The sequence below is a fragment of the Tinamus guttatus genome, unplaced genomic scaffold, assembly GCF_059628265.1.
Source record: "Tinamus guttatus ecotype Peru unplaced genomic scaffold, ASM5962826v1 Tinamus_guttatus_pri_ptg000004l, whole genome shotgun sequence".
NCBI classification, from domain to species: Eukaryota; Metazoa; Chordata; class Aves; order Tinamiformes; family Tinamidae; genus Tinamus; species Tinamus guttatus.
In genome coordinates, this window is record NW_028288538.1 from 12,795,733 (window position 1) to 12,818,944 (window position 23,212).

The following is a 23,212-nucleotide window of genomic DNA, read 5'->3' on the forward strand; positions in this document are numbered from 1 at the left end:
GCAATCAAACAGAACTGATTGTCTGCAGAAAGCGACATACCAAATTTGCATTTGACCAAACCTTTGTAACAAGTATTTCAGCCACTATCACCAATTCATGTCGTTAGCCATCCGTGTTCAGCGCAGGGGGGCCTGCAGTTTCCCTTGTGCGCATTAACTGGACATCCTTGTCAGCCATACACGTGTCACAACCCCACACTGCTGATGCTTCTGCTGTGAGAAGGCCATACGCTGACTCAGTCATGCCCGTGCAGATGCGATGAAACCATTTTTGGCAAGAGGCTTCACATAAGATAGCATCCTGGTCATCGTTAACTTCATGTGTACAAATCCCACACGGATAGACAGGTTCAGTGGATGAGTGACCATGACGACTGGGATGAAGGGGTGTTTTGCTGCCTTTTTCAGAATTGCATCCTTCGGTGGTACCTCGAGGCTGGCGGGACTTGCTCTGAGTCCCATTTGAATGACCAGTATTAGTGTTATCAGCACTATTAGAATGGCTGTTATCCTGGTTTACCACATTGTTTCGAGTAACATTTTTTAGGTCACTGTTACCTTGACTCACAATGTCCTCTGTCCTGTGATGATGCTGATGAGTAGCAGTGTTCTGGCTGGATGCTTTGCTTGCACCTTGACTGAAGTCTTGCTTTTGTGCCGATGATTTTGTCTGGTTGTAAGAGTTTGGTGGAGGAACAAAAGAATGGTTTGAATCTAGCTGAGAATTTGGGAAATTTGGATTATTTCCAGGACCAAAGTTAGTCGGCACATCAGGGTGAGGTATCTGACTAGAATGACCAAAGTTCTCAGCAGGATTTGATCTGAAATGTTGACCAGGAATACCGACATTCTGATTTATCTGACCACCGCTGTAAGGTGGTTGGTTCCCAAAACCTGGGTTATCATGTGGGCCAAAGCTGAAGGAGTGGGGTCGGCTAAAACCCATTCCCACAGGGTTTTGAGGAAGGGGGTGCGGCTGGTTTCTGAGAGCATAAGAACCACCGTATGGTGAGGACACTCTGGGCAGCATGTGAGGCGGCATTCTGAAAGTGTTATAGCCTCCAAAGCCCGGATAACCAGGATTACTAAAATATGGATTTCCTGAAGGAAGTGGTTTATAAGACACAGTATTGTAGTTGTCATCAAACGGATTTGCAGCTACAAGGTGGTCAGAGCTTGGATTCGGCGGTGGAGCATATTCAGATGGAGGAGGAAACGATGATCCCTAAAAATATTTTAAATACAACATTTTCATTAGCTTTAATATGTTCCTGAAAGAAGACCAACCACATAGGTCCTGGATTAGCAGCACCACTGCTGAAAGAACCACTCAGCTGTTATGCAAAGCTCACCACTACACCCTGTTAGGCTGCCTGAAATTGCAGTGGGGAGGCAAGAGAAGAGTTTGGGCCCCAGATAACACAGTGATTTATAGTAATGTCAATATTTTAAGAATTGTGCATTTGCACAACAAGGCTGTTGAAAATACTACTTAATGTATAACTTGTAACTTCATCTTCACTTAAGGCAAGAGGGAACAGAGAAAACAATGTGTTACTTAAACACATGCACAAAATACTTCAAATGCTTTAAAGAGATTTACAGCATTTCCTTAGTTTAATTTGGGGATCAATTTACTGAATATGTACCTCTGAAGACACTCCATTTCTATAAGGATATAGAAAATTAAAATACTAATGTTATGATATTCCTTCCCTCCTTTCCTCCTCCACAAAAAGTACAGAGTAGTTTGCATATGGGAATTTTCTATCTTCTATGTGCCAGACAAAAGAGCCTCCTAGGCCTACGGGCATTCAGTGATTGTCAGGATGGTCTGGAAGATATCATTAGTAGCTATGAAAATACAATTAAATTTGGTTACAAGGAATAATCATGTTTTGGAACTCAGATACTGCTTCGATGTCATCAGAGTGACTGTACAACTGAATCTCATTCTAGACTAGCCTATGGGGAACATCTAGCCAGTTCACTCTCTCCTCTGTCCATGATGCTAACTGTACTCACAGAATGTGCAATTCACCCTAAGCAATGATAAGTGAAGACTGAAGAAACAATCTTTTTCCCCACATTTCTGTTCTAATCAACAGAAAGACACAAAAAGCCTGAAATTATCTCAGAACAAGTTTCACCATGACTATTTTAAAACAAAACAAAAATTAAGGAAACCGATCCATATCTAAATGGATAACAGGCCTAAAAGAAAGTGACTGTTTGACCTACATAAATAAAGTTACTCTCAGTGGGCAGTACAAAATTAATAGGTACTCTCAATCATAAAGCTGAATGAACACAAAGGAAAATTCTGTATCATAGGCATCTAATTGCATTAAGTGTTTTGTATCTAGGATTCCTTTTCTGGAAATAGCAGCTACTTAGAAATGCTAAATTGTGGAGATTCATTGGAAAGCAGCCGAACCTGCAGCACAGCCTTTACTTGAAAAGCATCAGGAAAATATGGCAAAAGTTTGGACAGAATATTAGCAAACTGTACACATTCTTAGCCTTATTAGCTATTACATATATAGAAGTAAGGGTAAGAAGAAAAGTGCTCTCATGGCAGCTAATCACTTTGTACAGATTTCTGCCAATGGCTACTAAGTCATTAAAGTAAGAGTCTGTCTCACAATCAAATCCATATGGTCAAACACAGTCATTTCAGTCTCACTGAGCTCCTCCCTTTATAGGACTTTGGCAACCTACAGAGATCTAAAATAACTTTGGTGAAAGTAACTAGGGCTATGAAGACTCATAAGGATGATGAGAGCGGAGATTTCAACTTAGCATTTACATTAAAAATACTTTAGTAAAGCTTCTATTTGTGAGAATGGACTGACATTCTGAGCAACGAAAACAACATCCAGACACGCTATTTATTAAGAAATCAAAAGAACCAGAGGCAGTTTACCTGTGTATTTGCTTTGCGCTTTTTCTTATCAGGACTTCCAAGCTGCACTCCTGGTCCTCCTAACCCTTCCAATCCACTGTCGCCACCTACAAAATTTCAATCAGTGCAACACTGCATTAGTTTCCTTACAGATGGTATTTTAAGTCTTTGCCTATCGTATCAAGAGACAGACATTACAAAACTTACTGAACTTTAATTAATTCTGAACTTCCAATAATTAACATTATAAGTTCTCAAGAAGCACACATGGAGTTAAAAGGTAGAGTATCTCTTATACAGTTACCTGATACCATTAGGACTCTAATGTCCAATTCACACTCATTACAGTAAGATTAAATATTTCCATTTACTTTATGTTTATTGATTCCTTGGTTGTTAACCTCTCATATTCACTAGACAAAAGTATTTCTTCTTTGCATAAACTTTCAGACCAATTGCTTAAAATGATGCCTACGATTCACCACTTTTTTAATTTACACAGACATGACACTCATCAGTCTCATTTTACCAACCCACAACAGTATGTTACAAAATGCTGAGAAGGAAAAAGCAAACACTAGCAGGTCTGCGAAGGAAAACCACTGAAAACTTGCTATATTGCTTAGGCAGATCTCTAGTTTATCTGATCTAAATTTCTTTAAATGCAAAACGCCATCAAACAAAGATACCTCCCAAAAAATAATGAGCCAGATTCCCTTAGATCCTGCCCTCCTGTGCACAAAGCTCATAGAATAATTAAGCATGGCTGCTCTGGCACAAAAAGAGGTAAGAACGCTCATTTTACAGATCACTTGATTTCACTTTGAACATTACACAGAAATATTCATCCTTGACATGACATTCATCTCCACCTTGTGTAAGAGTGGGACAAGCTCCCAAAGTTGTATAAGTCATGACTTTCATTTTTAAAAGTCTAATAAGACTGTGGAGAAAAAGAAGAAATTCTAGTATATTCCTCATTATCCCAGTAGGTTTCCCTTTGTGGGGTTCAAATCAATTTACTTTCATTTGGGAATGCAGAGATGACCCCAAGACAAAAGTATGCATAGCTTGTTTACTTTAAAGACATATACATATATATATGTATATGTAAGAATAAGCATATATAATTCTTTTTTACTCAGAACAGTAAAAAAATCAGCAATGTAACCATAACAGTAAAAAACGTACTATTACTTGTTTAAAACTCATATTGAGAATACAAGCCAAATGTTATCAAGATACACGATGCTGCACACATGGATTTCCCTTCATTACCAAAAACAACCTGAAGATAACTGTAACTCATGGACAGTATTATGGAAAGGCACATAATGCCTAAAATTAAACAGCTCTACATTAGACAAATATTCCCAGCATGGAGTTAAACTAGCTTTAGGACTGTTCAGTGAAATAACACCAAAACTCCCACAAAGAACTAAACTTATAGCACGCGAACTAAAATATCCCAGAGTTACTTCCAATACTGAAGATGATGAAAGGGGTTCTCTCACTACCTATAGAGACAGATTTTTAACTCCTAGCATCTCCCCCAAAAGCTTTGTTTTCTTTTTTGACTGAAGAGATTTCTACCTAAAAAAAAAAAAAAAATCCAGCTCTGCCTCTTCTGTAATAAGTTCTGTTTAGCTTTGGTTGTTGCTGTTGAAATTTAATCTCGTTTTTTATAGAAGTAATTCCCAAAGCATTTCATTACGCATTCCGATGATAAATGGACATCCCAAATCAACAGCTATCACTACCGGCAAAATTTAAGCCTGAATTTCAAAGACCATGTCATAAAGTCTGGATCATGTTCCGAAAATAAATTCATGTTTGAGCATAATGTATCACTGTACGACCTACCAGCAGGGTAACTGGGGATTACTCTGAAACACAAGTCCTTTTCGCCTTGCTTTGGCATGCAAAATTCTGCACGTACTTTAGAGTGATATGAAGCACTGCAGCCCCATTAATATAGATCAAGTTTTATACAAATGTCCCTCAACTTTCAACCTTATAAATCATCTGCTTGATAAACTCTTGGCTGTGTACTCACACCTTCCATCAGCTTCTTCTCTAGCATTCTTACAAGCATATCCTAACTTCAAAGGGACAGAACTATGAATACTCATCTTCACAGCCGCATCAAGTGCTCTCCTGTTTATGGCTCTGCATTACTGATAGCAAAATATAACAGATACCTGAGTTTCTTTTAATTAAATTCAATTTCTGTGTTACTGGCTCTTAATAAGTCTATGATCAAATAGAATGTTGAGGACTATATGAAAGCATTTACTTTTTTTACATTATTATAACTTAAAACTTTATAAAATTCAGTATATATTTATTATCTGAGATCAGATCCTTCAAATATGCAAGCACATAAGTATTAGAATTCCAGTGTTAATTCCCAGTGATTTCTATATGGATTACTTACATGGCTAAAGCCACTTCTATGCTGAAGTTTGCAGGACTGGGTCCTATGTCTGAAACTGAACAAAGCTTTTGTATTTTCATTTCTCACTGTGTGAGGCCAGTGATTTAAGATAGCCCTATGAATTTATATTTTCCCCTATGGATTTTATAATGATTTAATTTACACATGAAAGGAAATTGAATGTTAGTCCTAGCATACCTCCAAAGAAGAGTGAATAAGGGTTATTTTAATGCAGCCAAAATAAACTTTCCTGAAAGTTGCTTTTGGTACCTACTGCACAGACTTTTCATTAAAATGAGTACTAAGTATTTTAGAATGTTGTGATATTTGCACTGTTTGGGAAAAAAAAAAAGATATTTTAGAATGGGAGACTTTTTTTCTGAAAAAATAATATTCTTTTTGTCTGAGACATCATATATATATAGATGAATTTAGAGATAAAAATATATACCTAGTAACTATTCCTCTTATACATCACAGATAAAAGGTATTTCAACCTTTGTGAAGTTCAGATGGATAAGTAAGTCCCACATTCTCTTCAATTTCACATATGCATATACACAAGATTGACATGTCCAGTTTCAGGCAGGAAAACTGAAGACTGCAACTTAGTCTAGTATAAGCCAATTATGCTTTTGCATATAATTTAAGCAGTGCTTAATATGCTGCAAATAAACTGTGGACTTTGATACTCACTGACAAACCCATTTGTAGGTTTTTACAGGATGAATGCTGCAGTCTTTTTACATTGTGCTTCATATAAGGAAGAATATTTTCTCAAAAAATATAAATGGCCAAATTACACATTCTTTCACAGACAGGAAACTAAAGAGAGTCTAATTTTCACCAGGTTTAGTGAGCCTATTCTGTGCCCTGTAAACAGTTTTGATATTGAGCAGTAATCCCACTGAACTCAATGGATAACTCAGGCATGTGAAACACTGTATGTGCTTAAATATTTGCAGAATCAGGGCTTGAGAGTGGAGGAGTTTAATGAATCCCAGTCTCCTTTGTAACACTGCTGCATATTTTCATTCTCTCATTCTCAAGGTTGCAAACCAGCTGTTACTAGAATAGTTTTAGAAAAGTGAACTGTGACTCGGTGGCAGGAGGACGCAGGCAGGATCCTCACCTTTCCCCACTTAACCCAGCCATAAAAAACTTAAAACATCAAGAACAATAGAATTCCAGGGGCAAAGCAGGAGCAGAGAAAAAGAGAAGCAATAAATACCAGATTTTATCATTTTGCCACAATTATCATCCAGCTAAGTAATCCTACCGTCTTCTATTACTTCATTCAAAGACATATTTCTGCTTCTAATCACTATAAGGAACCTCCACAGTTGCTACTGCCCTTTGAAGTCCACAGTGCAGCCCGAAATAAGGGGGGAGATCGTCTATCTACCCTTTCCCTGATGCATTTCAAAGAAACGCGTACTCCAGAGCTCCCTAGAGCCGTGCAACAGCGCTATTAATGCAAGAAAATCAGGAAATCTACCGTGTAGCAGGAAGTAAAATAGAAAAAAAAGAAATCCCGGCTAAAATCAAATCCTAGAGAAACAGTCAAAGGTGCAGGAGCGGAGCCCCGAGTGTAATTTATGGGCTCTGCACCGCGCTGCCCGCACATGTGGCGCGGCCGGCGCGCTCGCTCGCTCGCCGCATACTAATGGGCAGCAGCTCCGAGGAACAAAACGGCGCCGGAGCCGCCGCGCTCCGCGGCCCGGCAGCGGGCGCCGCGGGGCCGGGCCGGGCCCCGCCGCGCAAACTTGGCGCAGCCGCGGGGGCAGCGGGGCGCCCCGGCCCGGCCACGGCCGCGGCGCTCGGGGCCGCGGCCGCCGCGCGCATCCCGCGGCGCTGCCCCCTCCGCCTCCTCCCGCCGCGGGAGTTAGGCCCCGGCGGGCGGGCGGGCCGGCCTCCCCGTACCTCGGGATCTCTTCAGCGCGATGGGCTCCTTCTCCTGTTCCGCTGACATTACAGCCCGCGGCGCATGGCTCCCCGGGCGCCACGGATCGGGGCTCTTTGATGCTGCTGCCGCCGCCGCCGCCGGCCTGCACCCCGCCCCCGCCGCCCCCGCCTCCTCCGCCGCCGCCCCCGCCCGCTGCTGCTGCCGTAGCCGCCGCCGCCCCAGCCGCGGAGCCGCCAGACTTTGCAAAGTTTGGGAGCGGGAGAGCCCTGCGGCGGCGGCGCCCGGGCCAGGCGGCCCGCGGCGAGCGGCGCCGCGCGGGGGCTGCGCGGGAGCCCGGGGAGCTCCGCGCCGCGCCGCCCCCCCGCGCCCCGCTGGCTGCGGGCACCCGCCTCGCTCGGCTCCCGCCGCCGGGGCCGCCAGGCCCCGCACAGCGCCCCCTGCGGGCACCAGCGCCGCTCCGCGCGCCGGCCCCGCCGCCCCTCGCAGCCCTCCGCAGCAGGAGGCGGGGGGTCCCCGCTGCCCTGCCCGGCCCCGCCGCGGCGCTCCCGGCCCCGCCGCCTCCTTCCCCGGCGCCGAACAAAGGCGTCCCCGCCGCCACCCTCCGAGCGGCCGCCGCGGGCCTCGCTCGTGGCGGCGGGAGAACCGCGCGCCCAGCCCTTGGGAGCGACCGTTGGGGCCGTTGGGATGGGGGCCTCGGCCCGTGTCCGAACTGAGGGGGCGAGGAGGGGAGCGGCGCCTCACAGGCTGCGCCTTTGGGCAGGTTCCTGGGGGCTGCGCGCCCTCCTGCGCCCGCCTGCCGGGCTGTGCAAGGGGCAGCTGCTCCACGCACCCCAGCCCGGGTCACACTCGGCTGCTGGTGGCAGCTTCGCACGTCCCGGCTCCCCGGGGGTGCTGGGGCCGGGGGTGCCCGTTGCTGCTGGCCAGCCATGAGCAGGGCTCCCTCGGAGGGCCCGAGCCGCCGCGGCCGGCAGCAGCGCACAGGCAGGTCCACGCTGACATGGCCCCCCGGCCTGCGCTCCCGCCTGCCTCGCTCAGAGGAGACAGGACCCGCCAGCACAACCAGCGGCCATCAGGATGTCAGTAATCATTCTGGGCTCTCCAACGTAATGAGAGATCAGTCAACTCTCTCATCACTGTAACGCTGTAATTCTGTGGAAATACATGCATTTTTCCCTTCAGTTTTCTGTCTTCCGACTGGTCGCAGTTTAGTGGTATCACACGCTTTTATGAACAAACCTCTCTGGGGTGGAGGGTGATGTGTCTGAACAGGAATGGTCACCCCATGCCTGTAACTTCCTGGTCTCCCCTCAGAAATTTAGGGGAAAAAACACTTTGCTCATGTCAGTGCCATATTAACAGATACTTCGAACAGTTGTGCAAACACAGCTAAAGTTTTCAGTCCCACCATTTTAGCACCAGAGAGGATGAGGAGGAGGCTGGCTATGAAATGTAAGCGTTCCGGGCTTCATGTTCATAAACTGAGAAGGTCAAAAGAGAGGTGAGGAAGATGGTCTGAACCTAGAATAAAAATGAGAAAATGAGACTTACAAGGGTTCATGAGTGATTTAGCTAGATAAGTTCGTAGCAGGTACAGAAAAAAAAGCAACTCTTTTTGTGCTGGCCAGCAATAAGCAAAAGAACATTTTAGCAGAAAAATGGTAAATTCTTGTAGGAAATACAACATTCTCTGCGAGAGGAGTCAAGTTTTCTGTAAAAATTTGAAAGCCTTTCATACAACCTACAATAGCTTTTGTCCTAAGACATGCCCCAATTTTGCACTGAGGGCTTCTTATCCATTTTTCCAGCATTTTCCACAGTACAGTCCTCATCTTCGTCTAAAACTGTTAAACAATTGTATTAACATAAATATGTTCTGTGTAAAGATTTATTTTCCCTCAATTGTGATACAGGTGTCAAGGTGTAAAGTATCTGGTATTTGCAAATACCTTATATTCCATTATACAGCAGCATTATTTCTTCACATAGCGATATATTAAATGGATAATTGTGACTTTTCCAGTATTTGGAAAAAACATTTTCCAGAAGAAAGTGACATTTTTGTAAAGGCTAAAGGATCAGTGTTTTTGTTCTTACTTTTACGCTGTTTTGCATTTCTTTTTCAAAATTATCAAAGAAAAAAGTTCAGCTTTTTGACATCATTTCTGTCCTTCCCTAGACATCATTTTTATTTGTCCACAATCTCTTACTTTGCAGCAATCCCCAAACACATGTACCTTGAAGCAGAGCACATTGCCAGTATTCTCTTGGGTTCTGCTGCTTAATTTTGTGTAATCTTGCTGAAGTATAGCTTGTTATTAGCTAGCTAGGCGGGTGTGAGCTAGTCTATATTTGGAGGAAGATGTTAGGCATCTTCTCTGTGAAGAGATTTGCATTTTCTGTGATGGAGGTAGCTGTAGGCCTAGATGATTCTCCTAGGACTGCGCGAGCTTTTGTGCAAGGCTGCCTGGCGCGAGCGTGTAGGCTGTAATTATGAATGCGCAGATTGATGTCACTGAGTCTGTAAAGGTTTCTAGGGGGAGATCGTCGGCATCAGAGATGTGAGCAGGGAATTCTGATTTTGCCCAGTACTCCAGTTGCCAAAAAAATACATCTGTTCTGCCGTTCAACCAAATTCAGCTTTAGCTTGCACTGAGGTTTTCACTGTATGGTCTGTGAAATTCTGGGGAACTGACTCTTCACTTCTGAAGCTGTGTTTGAAATGGCTGGGGTGGCAAGTGCTTGAAGTGAACTCACATGCCCAGGGTGCCTGCACCAGCATGCCAAAGAAGTCAGCAGAAACTGTGATTACGATACCGCTCACTTTGCTGCCCATTTGTAGTCCTAAAATTACTGCAGCATTTCTTTCTCTCAAAGCTTAGCATTAATTAAGAAAGCTTAGGAAGGACCTAATAGCAGCCTCCAATATGGAACCTCTAAATGGAGGTTACCAGGAAGACAGAGCCAGGCTTTTTACTAAGTGCGAGCAGGAGGCTGAAGAGAATGGTCATAAATTGAAAACAACAACAACAGCAACAACAACAACAAAAAGTTCTGACTGGATATGACAGTAAAAAAAAATCATTATGAGACATTGGTCCAGGAGCCCAGAGATGTTTTGGAATCTGTTCTTTTCTAGAATTTTTAGGACCCTAAACTCAGAGCAGCCTGGCCTGGGTTCAGAGCTGACCTTGCTTTGTGCGGGAGCCAGGAGTAGAGACCTTCAGAGGATTCTTTTTCAACCTGAAGGATTCTGTGATTTTGAGCTCATTTTTTTCTTAACAACAACTAAAGTTCTTGCTTCTTGCTGGAGTACCCATTTGTGAACCATTACTATTTTGTAAGGAAGCTTAATATTTTTTTAGTTCACATGACTGTCGAAAAAGGTAGATTCAGTGAGATAACAGCAACTTCAATCACATGTGACACATTAGGCCTTAAAATATTATTATGTATAGAAAACTATTTAGGTGATTTCTAAGTACTTTGCCTTCTGAATTCATTTTTTTTTAAGGCTATAGAAAAGGCTTTTCTGTACAAACTACCAGGAGGTAAAGGAAGTTCTTTTGTCAGTCACCACTGATACTGTCATAGCATCTGAACTTTCAACACTGCACTGCATCATCAGAGAGCGAGCAATAACAGAGCCGTGGGTCCACAGCGTGCTGCTGTCATCTAAGGGCTTGTACTGCCTCCTCCACGTGCACTCACTGCGCATCTGGAGTCCCTGCCACTCTCAGGGATTGGAACTGTAACTAAAAGAGTCGGAGCACAAATCACTGGAGCTATTTCAGTGCAAACTGCCTGCTGGTGAATGATACAGCTGTTAGCCTGATGCAAACCAGGTCTCACAAGCTGACGTCTGTTTCATTTCTGCTTTTAATCAACAAAAATTAAGACTGTCTGAACTTTTGCATTAAGCAATCATCTGCATAATACAAAGTGCAAAACAAAATATAATCAGGTTTCAACATTAATCCAAAATGAATACAAAACTATTTGTAGGAAAAAAAAAGCAAAGAACAGAATGTTTTACCAATTATTCGATGAAAGAATGAAAGAATGTAGGCTTTTCCCTAGCCAATTGCATTAGTTTTCTTCCATCTTATACATTATGTAGCTGATACCAAGTTAAAAGCTTGCAAATGATCATGCCTTTGTCTAACAACATAGCAAATCACTGGCTGATGATGCATTCTTCTAAACCTCCTGAGACAAATTATTCACATACTGATCAAAAAACAGTCCCCAAAATGTGTACTAAGAGCATCCTAATGTCATATCAATACTGGAGTTAGTTAAATTATTGGGCAGTTGTTAAACTCAGCATGGCCAACTGCATTCTTATTGTTTATTATTTTATTTATTTATTTTTTGACAGTTATAAAACAACATGGAAGCATTTGAAGGAAAAAGGTTTCAATGTGCTTAGACACTCTCGCCAACAGTACTTTGCAGTGCAATGCATGACAGATAAACCTCCTAAAATTTATCCAGCGTTTTAAAACTATAAGATTTTCTCACCAGTATGTTAAAGATTAATAAATATAGAACCTAAACATTTACAATATGAAGAAGGACATCTGATTATTTAGTACGAAATATAGTACTTTAGTATAAGTACAAAAGTTTTGACAAATCCAGTGGATTTATATATGTGCTCAAAGAACTCATTTGATCTTCTTGTCATCAAAGAACATATTTCTTTCTCCTCTTCCTATAGGATAAGTAAAATTGAACTTCCAGTTTTGTCATGTTAAGGCTATCAAGGTAATATATTTTAAAAAGAGAAAGAGATACTGTTAACAAACTTTTGTAGGGTGTTCTTTAACATGAATTATTTCCCTACTCGAAGTGTCCTCCTGTTGAGCAGTGAGCAGTGGAATGGGGACACTCTGTGGGGAAATGAAAGAAATGCAATTTCTTACTCTTTCTGGATTATCAACTTTAATCCTTTCCATTTTCCTGCTTACCATGATTTGATGCAAAGCAAGTTTTTTATTTTCTGCACTTACTCAGTTCTCTCTGGAGCCTTTCCTGGTTTTCTGCGAAGGCCACACTGACTTTGAAATAACTGGTTATGAATGAGCTGTTGGCTCCAGACCTAATGACTTTGCTAAGCATTACAGAGTTTGTATCCGGGGCACGGAACACACCAAGGAATAGATTGAACCCACTGACTTGCCATCCAGTATCTTCTGTTGGAACCAACAAGTGTTAGCAATGAAACAAAACACTGCTGCTCAGCTCAGGGTTACAACTCTCCAACCTTAGATTTAGACACCAGCCGTGTCTGATGTTACTGCTCTGGTTTCTCTTTGAGAACCGCTGTATTAATATTGCCTGCTGCTTGGCCTCTCCCGCTTTGGGATGATGGTGCATGTGATCTCTGTGGGAAGGATATGGGTAAAGAGTTGAGCATGGGGGCAAATTTTAGCAAAAATATGTCCATCAAGAGGAACGGCTTTGCAGTCACATCAGATAAATGGTACCAATGCCTTGTCCTCCATCCAGAGGGAAGAGCAGGATGCCCAGATGCCAGCTGTATTATTAAAGCAGCAACCAGAATCAAAATCTTAGTACAAAAATGTCATTAATGTTACAAATATTATTATTATGAGATCTCATATATTTGCAACGATTACCGAGCATTTCCACAACAAGCAGGTAAAGAAGGAAAGGTAGTTAGAAGACAGTCGACTAGTGCATGACAGTATGTGCTACACAATTTGTTTTAGCAATTATAAGTTAATTTAAATTTTTTAAGGCTGATGTTTATTGGAATACAGTAGCAAACACCCTGAAATCTACTTTGAACAAGTAACAATGAGTAGTAGGAGATCTGCTGGGAAGAAGGAGAAACCAACTAGTGTCTGAATTTTGGGATTTGTGGACTATTAAAGGAAAAGGCAGCTAAAGCAACAAGAAAATAATCCTCTATAAGAAAGAAAATGTATCATTAACATGCAGTTAAAAAATGCACTAAAAAGCCCACTATGAAATCTCAGAATTCTGCCATCCTTTACAAGGAAATTAGGAATCAAACTTAGTTACGTCATTTGTTTATTCTATAGGAAAAGTGGGGAAGAACACAAAAACGAATAACTAAATATACCAAAGTACAGTGTGACCTAGTTACATAGATGCCACATTCATCCATTGCATCTGAGAGCAGCTTCCCTAATCCCTGGATGAAAATTCACAGGAAATCCAGGATTTAAAAAAAATGAATGTGGAACTAATTATTTTAAATATATGCGCTATCTGCCTGTAAACACCAGACTGGATTAAATAGCTTGACATGCATTATGCCTAATGGGTACAATTTGAAATCTGCAATGTGCAGGGTAGAGGATTCAGGGAGCTGCACTTCTTCTAGAAGAATCCTGCCATTTGGCCATCTGCAGGGCCGGCCTGGGAGCCTTGACCTCGGTGGGCTACGGAACAGAAGCACCGTGAAAACCCCTCAAAACCCTGTTGAACGCTGCAGCAGGCTGCAGCAGGCTCCTCTTGGAAGAGGACTACGCTACAGCTGCCCCCCGAGCGCTCGCGCTGCGGTTCCAGAGCCACGGGACGGGGCTCCAGGCAGCGCACGCTGCCCACAGGGCCCGGCCGGGGCCTGGCCTCCAAAGCGGCCGCGCAGGAACCGCTCAGTCTGCTCCTGGGGTAGACCTGGGTTCTGACCCGCTGCCTAGAGCTAGGCCGTGCTGCAGGGACTCCCCATTCCCAGAGCCTCTTCACCGCTTTTTATCTTACCACAGTAGATGACAATGCAGGAGGTGGAGTACTAAAAAGAGGGCACTTTGCACTTTAACATAGTCATTCCTATGTGAAGTGTTGTAAAAGCCAGTATCAGAATTCTGTTCTTTTACAAACTAAAGGTTGTCTTGCTTTTCATTTTGTAGAAGCATTTTAATTGAAATACTTAGAACTCCAGCTTGGGGTTAACTTGCTCTTTGAAGCTGGAAATCTTCAAGTAATTCATTCTGCCTCAGCTCTGTGGGCTTTGTGCAAAGCAAAGCCAGATTGTTTTATTAGATAGCGACTAAGCAAGCTGTTATTGACTCTTAAATATTCAGAATCTATTCCAAAGTATGATGGTTGCTAACACAAATGATGTCATTTTAATGGAAATCATTTGTATTTTTACTTCACAATCTGCTGTAAACTATCTTACTTCCAATTAAATTGTATAACCTAACATAAGGAAGGCTGTGAGCAAGCAGCTGAGTGGGAATGATTTCAGCTAATATCACTAAAAACAGCAAGAAGCGAGGAGCCGGCATGCTTTAACCTCTGCCGCTTTTATCCCGCTGCTGACCACCAGCAAAGCAGAGAATTCATTTCCTAGCGCACCCTGCACTGTTACAGGCTGTAGTGACAGCAGCACCTTCTCTGCTTTCCTGTGGTGCCACAGCCCAGCAGCCTAGCCAGAAATCTGCTGCTGCTTTGCTCACTTTGCTCATGAAGATCTCTTCTTCTTTTTTTTTTCTTTCTCAATATACTGCCATGCAGCTAGGAGGAGAGTCAAAACCATTCTGTTAACATGACCTTTGGGGAGTTCCCAGTCTTTATTTCCAAATAAAGCATAATCCAGAGCTTTGGGTATTGGTTTCACACTTCATCCACAGCAGTATAATAGGAAACACCTTCTCAGTCACTCACAAAAATCACTTTCCTTCTTCAAAACTACAGAAGATCAGAGAACGCAACATCCCCTGCACCTGTCTGGAGCCTTGTTCATCTTCTGGTTGCGTGCGCAATCTCTCCAGAGAAATCCTGAGGAAATCCAACAACTTTGCTGAAAAGCATCACCAATCGCGAATGGTTCTGGTAGCCAAACAGGGATTCATGGCACCTCTCACTACAATGCTGATTTTAGAAGCTTCAACAAGGCCATACCAAGATTGCGTGCCCCAAATAGCTGTCATTACCATGACAGTAAAGGCAGAAGTCTCTCACAGAGCAGCTGACACCCAAACCCTTGCTAGCCCCAGAACTCTTGCTAGAGATCTAGCAAGAGCACAGATCTTGCTAGAGAGCAGGTCTTTTCGACGAAGGGTGTCGGTGCATTTCATCTTTCAGTGAGATACAGCTAGATGCTTAATTATTTGCATTTTCTACATAGCTTTCTACATGCATTCTGGTGTAAATCACTATAATCTACAAGCAATAGTCTAATCCATAACAGTATTTAAAGAAAGCTAAAGAAAAGTAAGCCTGAGCTTTCAGCCACAAACACTGGAGTGTCTCTCTGTCAAGCCTGAGCTTTGCTTACCTGACATGCTCGTGGGCAGACACGTGAGGGCTGTTAAAATCCCATCCTCTTCACCGCTGGGTGAAGAGTTGTTAGAATTAAGATACGATAACAAGTGTTACCATCCTGCGGATGACAACTGTTTATGTATACCCAAACAGAAAACCTAGTTAGATTTACATGTAAATTTTCAGAAGAATAAGGAATAAATGTAAGGAAAACAGATGTAACTAACAGCCTGTCTTTAGATTCAAAGGAAATTTCACACCTGCAGTTGCCAGAGCACCAGATTTGTAGGAGAACCAGGCTGGTTTTAGTCATATTTGCCATCACTTTAGGCCTTGGGGCACGCAGCACCACTAAGGCCTGGTACCCTGTGCAGAGACAGCCAGTCCCTGTGACTCTGCTTCGTGACAGAAGTCGCTTTTATCTGCTGAGTGAAAGGATAAGGACAAAGCGACGAAGTGGAGAGTCCACCCATGAGCAACTGCTGCTCACCCGGCCTAGCACGAGGGCGTTTCACCTGCCGCCATCCTGGCGCGCGGGGAGGAACATCCTGCCCCTCGCGCGTCCCTGCCCTGCCGGGGGCTGAGCAACCCGCAGCGTTTGGCACAGGGTTGGTCTTTGTGCTCTCAAGCTGTTTTCCCAAAAACAAAAAAAAAAGCTAATGAAAACAGTAGCTTGATGCCCCTGATAAACTGAACAAAGAAATAACTTTATCATGTCAGTTAATGTGGACATGCAATAGAAAGTGGCCCGCAGAGCTGAATGGGAGAGGTCACCTGTCTGGTGGCAGACTGCAAGCGGGTGGCACCGCATCGGGTCACAGACCAAGGCTTCACTTTGAAGCTTTTCTTTGAAATGATGACTCCTTGAGATGTAGGTTATTATTTATTTATTGCTAATGAAGATTCTAGAGTGCAGAAATGTAGCTGTACTAATCAGCACTAACATAATCAAGAACTGCAGGTGGTTGCTGCTGTTCTTAGAAAAAGATCAGCATCTTTGGTAGACGGCATTAGTAGATGTTTCATGTCACTGGATGGTCCAAGGCTGATTGCTCCCCAGCTGTTAGATAAGCTTCATTATGCCTTTAAATATAACACATCTGTTATATTTAACATTTATTCATTTTTATAAGTGCACTGCTAAGATTATTTTTTTCAGCAGGGGCCACATTTTCTCAATTACCTCTGAAAAAATGTATTTCATTGTGCGTTTATTCACATATACACACAGAAGAAATTTTGGTTTAGAGTTTGTTTACAAATAGACACTCCAACTGGTTCTGTAATACTCCCAGGGATAACGGCCACACAAGCTACCCACTGCGCAGAACTGTTTCCTAAGCAGACTTTACAGATAAGAGCAGCCCTGATTCATAAAGCAGCAGCAGGAGGCTTTTTAGATTTCCTTTGTCTTCTCCGATTTTAAAAGGTAAGGAAGACACCATGTTTTTAGTGTAGAATCCAGGGAGCCCAATTCAGCAGCAGAAGCTGCACCTGAGCGGGAAGGCTCATGCCCTGACTGGAGGCAGCTGCGGCAGCTGCCCCGTAAGGGACCTGCACTTCTTATCCCTGGAGACGCACAGGAAACCAGGAAACCTCTGTGCACCGGCACTGCCACGAGGCACCGGTTCTCCAGGGAATGTTTCTCTGCGTGTTGATGCTGCCTCCCCAGAGCCCCTGGCTGATCAAATCACAGTGCCGCTGCCATGGTGCACTTCTGCATCTGCAAGGCAACCCTCACGCTTGAAAACGATACAAACCCGTTCTACCCGAGTGCTGGGCAGGGAGGGTGAACCTCGGCCATGACTCGCCAAGGAAGATACGGGGTTTCAGAAGGCAGCTGGGAATGGACGCAGCAAAACTGCACATTTTCATAGACCCAACACTGCAAGGCAGGTGCTGCTTCCTCCTGGAAGCCATTTACTACAGCTTCCTTGTTTTGAGCTATTAGAGACACTAAAATGAAATTCTTTTAAAGACGCACTTTTACTAAGGAAAACTTTTATTTAAACTGTGCAATCAATCAGTATCCAGACAGCAGTTTCATAAACATTTGGCATTTAAACTTCTATTAATTTTTGGCATGACCTTGGGGTAGCATATAAACAACCCTGGAGGGGAAAAAAAAGAACCAACACACTAGATAACATTCACTAAAATGCTATAAAGAGAAAAACAAATCCACATTATTAAACAAAATATATTTTTAAAAGACATTAAAAAGTTACATTCAAATCAGGGCAAACATTAGCCTTCCTCATGCAATGGAATTCACGGAGCTGATCCCCTGAGACAAATATAAAATTAATACAATTCAGCTCCATCCTCCATCAGCCGGTCGGCCACTGCCGCCCTTAGAGGGAAATGGCACACGGAGTGAAAGGATCCAGACCACCACAGCATGAGATACACACCTGGCTCCCACACTGGCAATTCATTCACCACTTAAAACACAAAAGGCAAACAACCAAAAAGCAACATTTTTATAAGTTTTTCATATACTTTTCAGTCTTTACTGAGAACACACCAGGCAGATGCAATGCAAGTACATGTAACATGGGAGAGCCTGAGCAATTCCATAATGAGCTCAACTCACAGTGGAACCAGAGGGCTTATGTCCCCTTGGAGTAAATTAGGCAAAGTTGTAGTGTAAATCTAGAAAAATTCCACAGAAATAAGGTTAAACTTCATTTATATCAGGACTGAGAGCAGAACTTTACCCAAATTGCATTTGTGGTTCTGTAAAATGGTTATATTAACAAAAAGGGATTATTTTAACATGAGGTGGTTTGGATTTTGGACTCAGGTTGAAGAATAGTGCTTTTAAACCCTGCCTCCAAAATATGTGCTTTAATGAAAAGTGTATTTGTAATTATGTTACTATAAAAAAGCGCTTAGTATTTCCGGGAGACAGTCAAATACGTCTCCATTAGGAATTAATCTGTACCATTAGGAATTACTGTGCATTGGCAGTGCTGTAATCCAGCAAGTCAGAACAAAAGAGGCGCCGCCTGACAGGAATTTACAAGTACCCTTAGCACATACTGGGTGAAATTCTGCTTTCCATTTTAACAGAGCAGATCCAGCAAATTGACTTGTGTGGAACATCACCAGAGCTACATCTGCACAGCTATCTCTTCAACTGGTCGCAAGGAGGTTTAGGGCTGAACACACAGCGCCCTGCAGAACTGAAAAGCGGCCCCCTTGTTAGGAAAGGAACCTGTTCTGCCAGAACTTCACTCTTTAACAAAGGGCAAAAGCCCTGCTCTTGCTCAGGGCTCAAAAACTGCTTTAGATTAACATATTACTGAGACTCAGTCCATCATAATTATTCTTGCGCATGATCAAGCTGCAGCAAATGTTAAGTAGTTCAATCTCAGTTAGCTTGCACTAAAAGCAGAGTTAAACTGCCTTGAAATACTCAGTATTGGCTGTAGGCTGCATGCATGCAGAGTTACAGTGGGCTCCTGCTGCGTGGTAACTTGCTGTTCTGCAAAAACCTGTTTGCTAATAGGAATTCTAACAGTTAGAAATTCTGTCCTTTACCAGTAGTAAAATGCTGAGAAGATCTTTAAAAGAAAAAAAAAAAGTGATAGCTGATTTTTTTTGGCTAGATCATGCAAACTGAAATCAGCAGAATCCCATGTGAATCTCATCACAGAAATGAAAGTGAAATCTCCCACTGACTTTAAAAGATAAAGGATAAGGACCCCAGTTTGAAGAAGCTAAACAAGATTTAGCTCCTGGTCTAAAACAAGGGATAAAACTAAAGTGGGAAGTATTAAATATAATAAAAACAGGCATGGGAATATCTTAGTACTTTTTTCTGTTAACATCCAATAAATTAGACAGAAAATGGTCAATTAATATGGAAAGTTATTAAGCGATATGTAGACTTTCAAGTTTCTTTTTAAGAACAGAGCTATTAAAAAAATCTACTGATATAGCCAAGTTCTGAGTGGCATAGACATTCCCAGTTATCCCGGATAACTGCTGAGAGATGGGAATGTTATTTCCTTGTGAGGAGTGTGACTGCGCAGACGGGGCGTCTGGCTCCGCTGCGGGTCCCGCAGAGCGGGCGCTGCTGATGCACGGGAAGGGCAACACAGGGAACCTAGAAAGCCAGTTTCCAGATCTCCTCTGTAAGGTTTTATGCTTTTCAAGTCACATCAACAGTAACATTTTCTCTTGTTTTTAAATACAGGGGTTACATATACGCTCATTACACCAACCATGGCTCTTTCATTCTTAAAACAATTAAACAAAATCAATTAACATAGTGTAACACTAAATTCCATATTTATGTTCATCTTCCAGAACATATTTAGTAAAATTCATAATTAAAAAATGATAAAGCTTTCTCCAGGACCCAGTGACCACAGACATAACCAAGAAAAATTACTGGAAAACCTGTACCCATTTTGCCTGCTGTGCTGTCGGCTCTTCCTAGACAAATGGAATGAATGAACTTTACACATAAAAACCTGGGATTTCCTAGGCTGCAACAGCTATGACTTAAGAAACTTCATGCATTAATATCATACCTGTTATTTGATGCTTTCACCTCAATGACATAAATCATCTACACTTCAAGTCAGATTTTGCAGTGTTTCAATCATGAGGAATTCTGCTACTGAGCTCAGCAGAGACAATATCAAATTATATATTTTTTTTCTGGAGGTTTCTTTGCTCACACTGGTTGTCTTCTCAATGATAAGATGCTTTTTTTGCAAATATTGTGAAAAATTAACAATGGGCTGCAAATCTTTGATTAGATCATATTTTTTTGTTCTGGAAGAAAAATCAAAATACATCTAGAAATAACTGCATGACAAATAAATGGGAAGCTTATGAATGTGAACGGGGTTCTGAAGAAACGTATTATATTTGTGAAACATTATATTTGTTTAACATAAAAATTAAAAAAAGAAACAGAATAATTAATGTCTAACTAGGCTTGCCTATATGCTGAGGTAACCTTAAATATCTTTGGTTTTCTTTATTTGCTGTTAGAAAGTACTTTAAGGAAAAAAAAAAACATCAACTGACTGATGTGCTGTTCTTTAATAAATAGAATACTTTGATCTTTGACTATTGAAGGTAGAGCATCGATTAGACCCATGTTACATGAAATTCAACTTATTCACAGATTAAACTACAAGGTGTATCTCTGTCATGAAAAAAATGTTTAGGATTTGGAATACTGCCTGCAATGTAGGGCAGAAATTACAAACCGGTTTAATAGATTGTTAAATCAAGTTCTCAGTACTCACAGCAAACAAGTCTTTGGAGAAGCAAATAGTTACCATCAGCTCTTTCGGAATGAAACTAATAAAAGAGGCTAATCAGAAAGATGAAGTGTGAAACTTCATGCTACAGTTACATTCTTAATCTAGTTTCCATTAATTCACACTTTTACCTAACTAGAAACAGTTCTCTGCTGTACACTAAACATTTTGCCTGATGAGACCAAAAATAAATCTTTGGTGAAAAAGTTTTCTTTTTCTTCAGCAAGTAGATAAAAACTGTTCAAAAATATTTTATTTAATACTGTATTACTGATCAACTACATGCTGAAGAAAAGAATTACACTCGGAAGTCTTTGGAGATATCTGCTGGTATTATTATAGCTTTTTTTAAAGGCTCTTGTTAACAATTGTAGAAGCACACAGCTCATCTACGCACTCGACTGCTACAATCAATAGGAGCCCTATTGTTTTGGGTTAGTAACTACTAATACAATAAAAATATTCAGCTCTTCAAACCTATAGTTTTTAACTAGTTCAGTCATTTTTGGAAAATACGCATCTGCTACAGAAAATTCTTTGGTACAAGATTACTTTTAAAGTCTCTGAATCAACACTAGTATGAAGAGGTGGACATGGACTGTCTGGCTTGGAACTAGCAAACAGTTATAAGCTGAACATCTACAGTAACTACAGGCTGATTCACCAAAATAAAACAGACAAAACAGTAGGGCTTACTGCTGACTTCTGATCACCTTTGATGCAGAAGGGACGATACAAAAGCCAGACTGCCTACCCTAATGGGGACATCTTGGCCCCAGTTAAGTCAGTGGGAATTCTGACAGACTTAAATGGAGCCAGGAGTTCCTACGGTTGCTTTGTCAAAACATCAAGCTTTGAACTTTCTTTTTATATTTTTATTTTATTTTTAAAGTAAAATGGGGAAAGAGGAGGAGGCGAGAACAGGACTCTCTATGGATATGGGCAAGTATATAACATTAGATGAATCTAGCCTCCTCTTTCTCTCCTGTTAAAAAACAAAACAAGATACCCTGTCAAGTTTGCTCCACATTTCCGTGACGCAGCTCAAAAGTAACATACTGTTCCCTGAGTACAGGAAAAAAAAAAAAAAAAGGAATAAAAACACTAGAATATCTTTTAAAGGAGGTAGTATAAAACAGGAATTGTATGGGTGTGAGGCAGTAGCAATACTCACCTCCTTCAACAGACTCTTCAGCTAAAGCTCTGGCTTTTTATTTCTCATGGGAGACTCATCAGAGTTGTGGGTTGGCTCATGGTCGGGGGACTCCCTGAGCGCCAAGGCCTGGCTGAGGGCAGAGCAGGCCAAGGCGAGCGGCGGCGCCGCGGCCTAACGGCGGCGCTGGGACACGCGGCAGCGCTCGCAGGACCTGCGCCGCGGGGCACCGGCTCACCATACAGTTCACCCGGTAACAGCTAAGAAGCATTTAAGGCATCCTTCTGTACTCTAAAGCAACTTAATGAATACTAAAAAGGCAAATCAATAATTTCATAATCTCTAACTCAAGGCACTGTTGCCAAGAAGTACTGAGATAGTGGAATACTCAGCCCTACTGTCTAGTCCATGACTCTCAGGCAGAGACGAGCTGGCTGGAAATGCTAAATACTTCTTCATTTTGCCATGCTTTTTAGCATTAACTCTCAACAGAGGCAATGTCTTGTCGTTTGGAGGAAGTCAACATGTCCCCAGAGCCCTAAGGAGTCGCTGGCACAAGTTTTAGGGGGAAAGGCACTGTCCTAGGCTTACTGGGGCTATGAGAGGCCAAAAGATACAAAAGATTTGATGCGGCTGTATATTTGAAAGCACCAACCCCTGTTTTCCCAGTTTTTAACTTCTTTTGAGACAGCCATCATTGCATTTTATACTCCGAGGTTTCCTTCTTTTTAAAGACAGAGCTTCAGCTAAACAATCTCGTTCATCTACCTATACAACTCCCTGATCACTGTGCGCACACGCGCACACACACACACATACACACACACACACACACTCTACACACAGCATCCAAAGAAAGAAATTCAAACTAAAGCAACACTACTAGGAAGTATCATCAGTTCCACAGCTGAGATGAACTAGAACACAGATGAGGTAAAGCAGTTATCATTCAGAGTTCACCTCTCGGCAAACTGAGGTAGATAGTCAGCAAAAAGGCCAGCAGCCTTCCCTTTGCTCCAGTGATACATTTTTAACTCTAGTCAGAAATCTTCACTGTCCTTTCATATTTGTTCACCACTGAACATTCAAAATGAGTGAGTTTTAAAAACAAACAAACAAAAAAAAAAGGAAGGAAACATTCAACAGAAATATGGGATCACCTGCTAGATTAGTCAGGCTCCCCACAAAAAGCTTTGGCTTCCTGTTCATTGTCCTTCGAACAGACACATCCTGCGAGAATGCTTGGCAGGGCCTACGGACG

General features: G+C 42.2%; 1 protein-coding gene across 1 annotated transcript; it reads right to left on the reverse strand.

Annotated features, from left to right (window-relative positions):
• PYGO1 (pygopus family PHD finger 1) lies at positions 1–7,351 on the reverse strand. The gene is made up of 3 exons (XM_088520290.1): positions 7,266–7,351; positions 2,927–3,012; positions 1–1,225 (listed from the first exon to the last, which is right to left on the reverse strand). The coding sequence occupies exons 1-3, from the start codon at positions 7,312–7,314 to the stop codon at positions 104–106; spliced, it is 1,257 nt and encodes a 418-aa protein (XP_088376416.1). The 5' UTR covers positions 7,315–7,351; the 3' UTR covers positions 1–103.
• Positions 7,352–23,212: the final 15,861 nt, after the last annotated feature.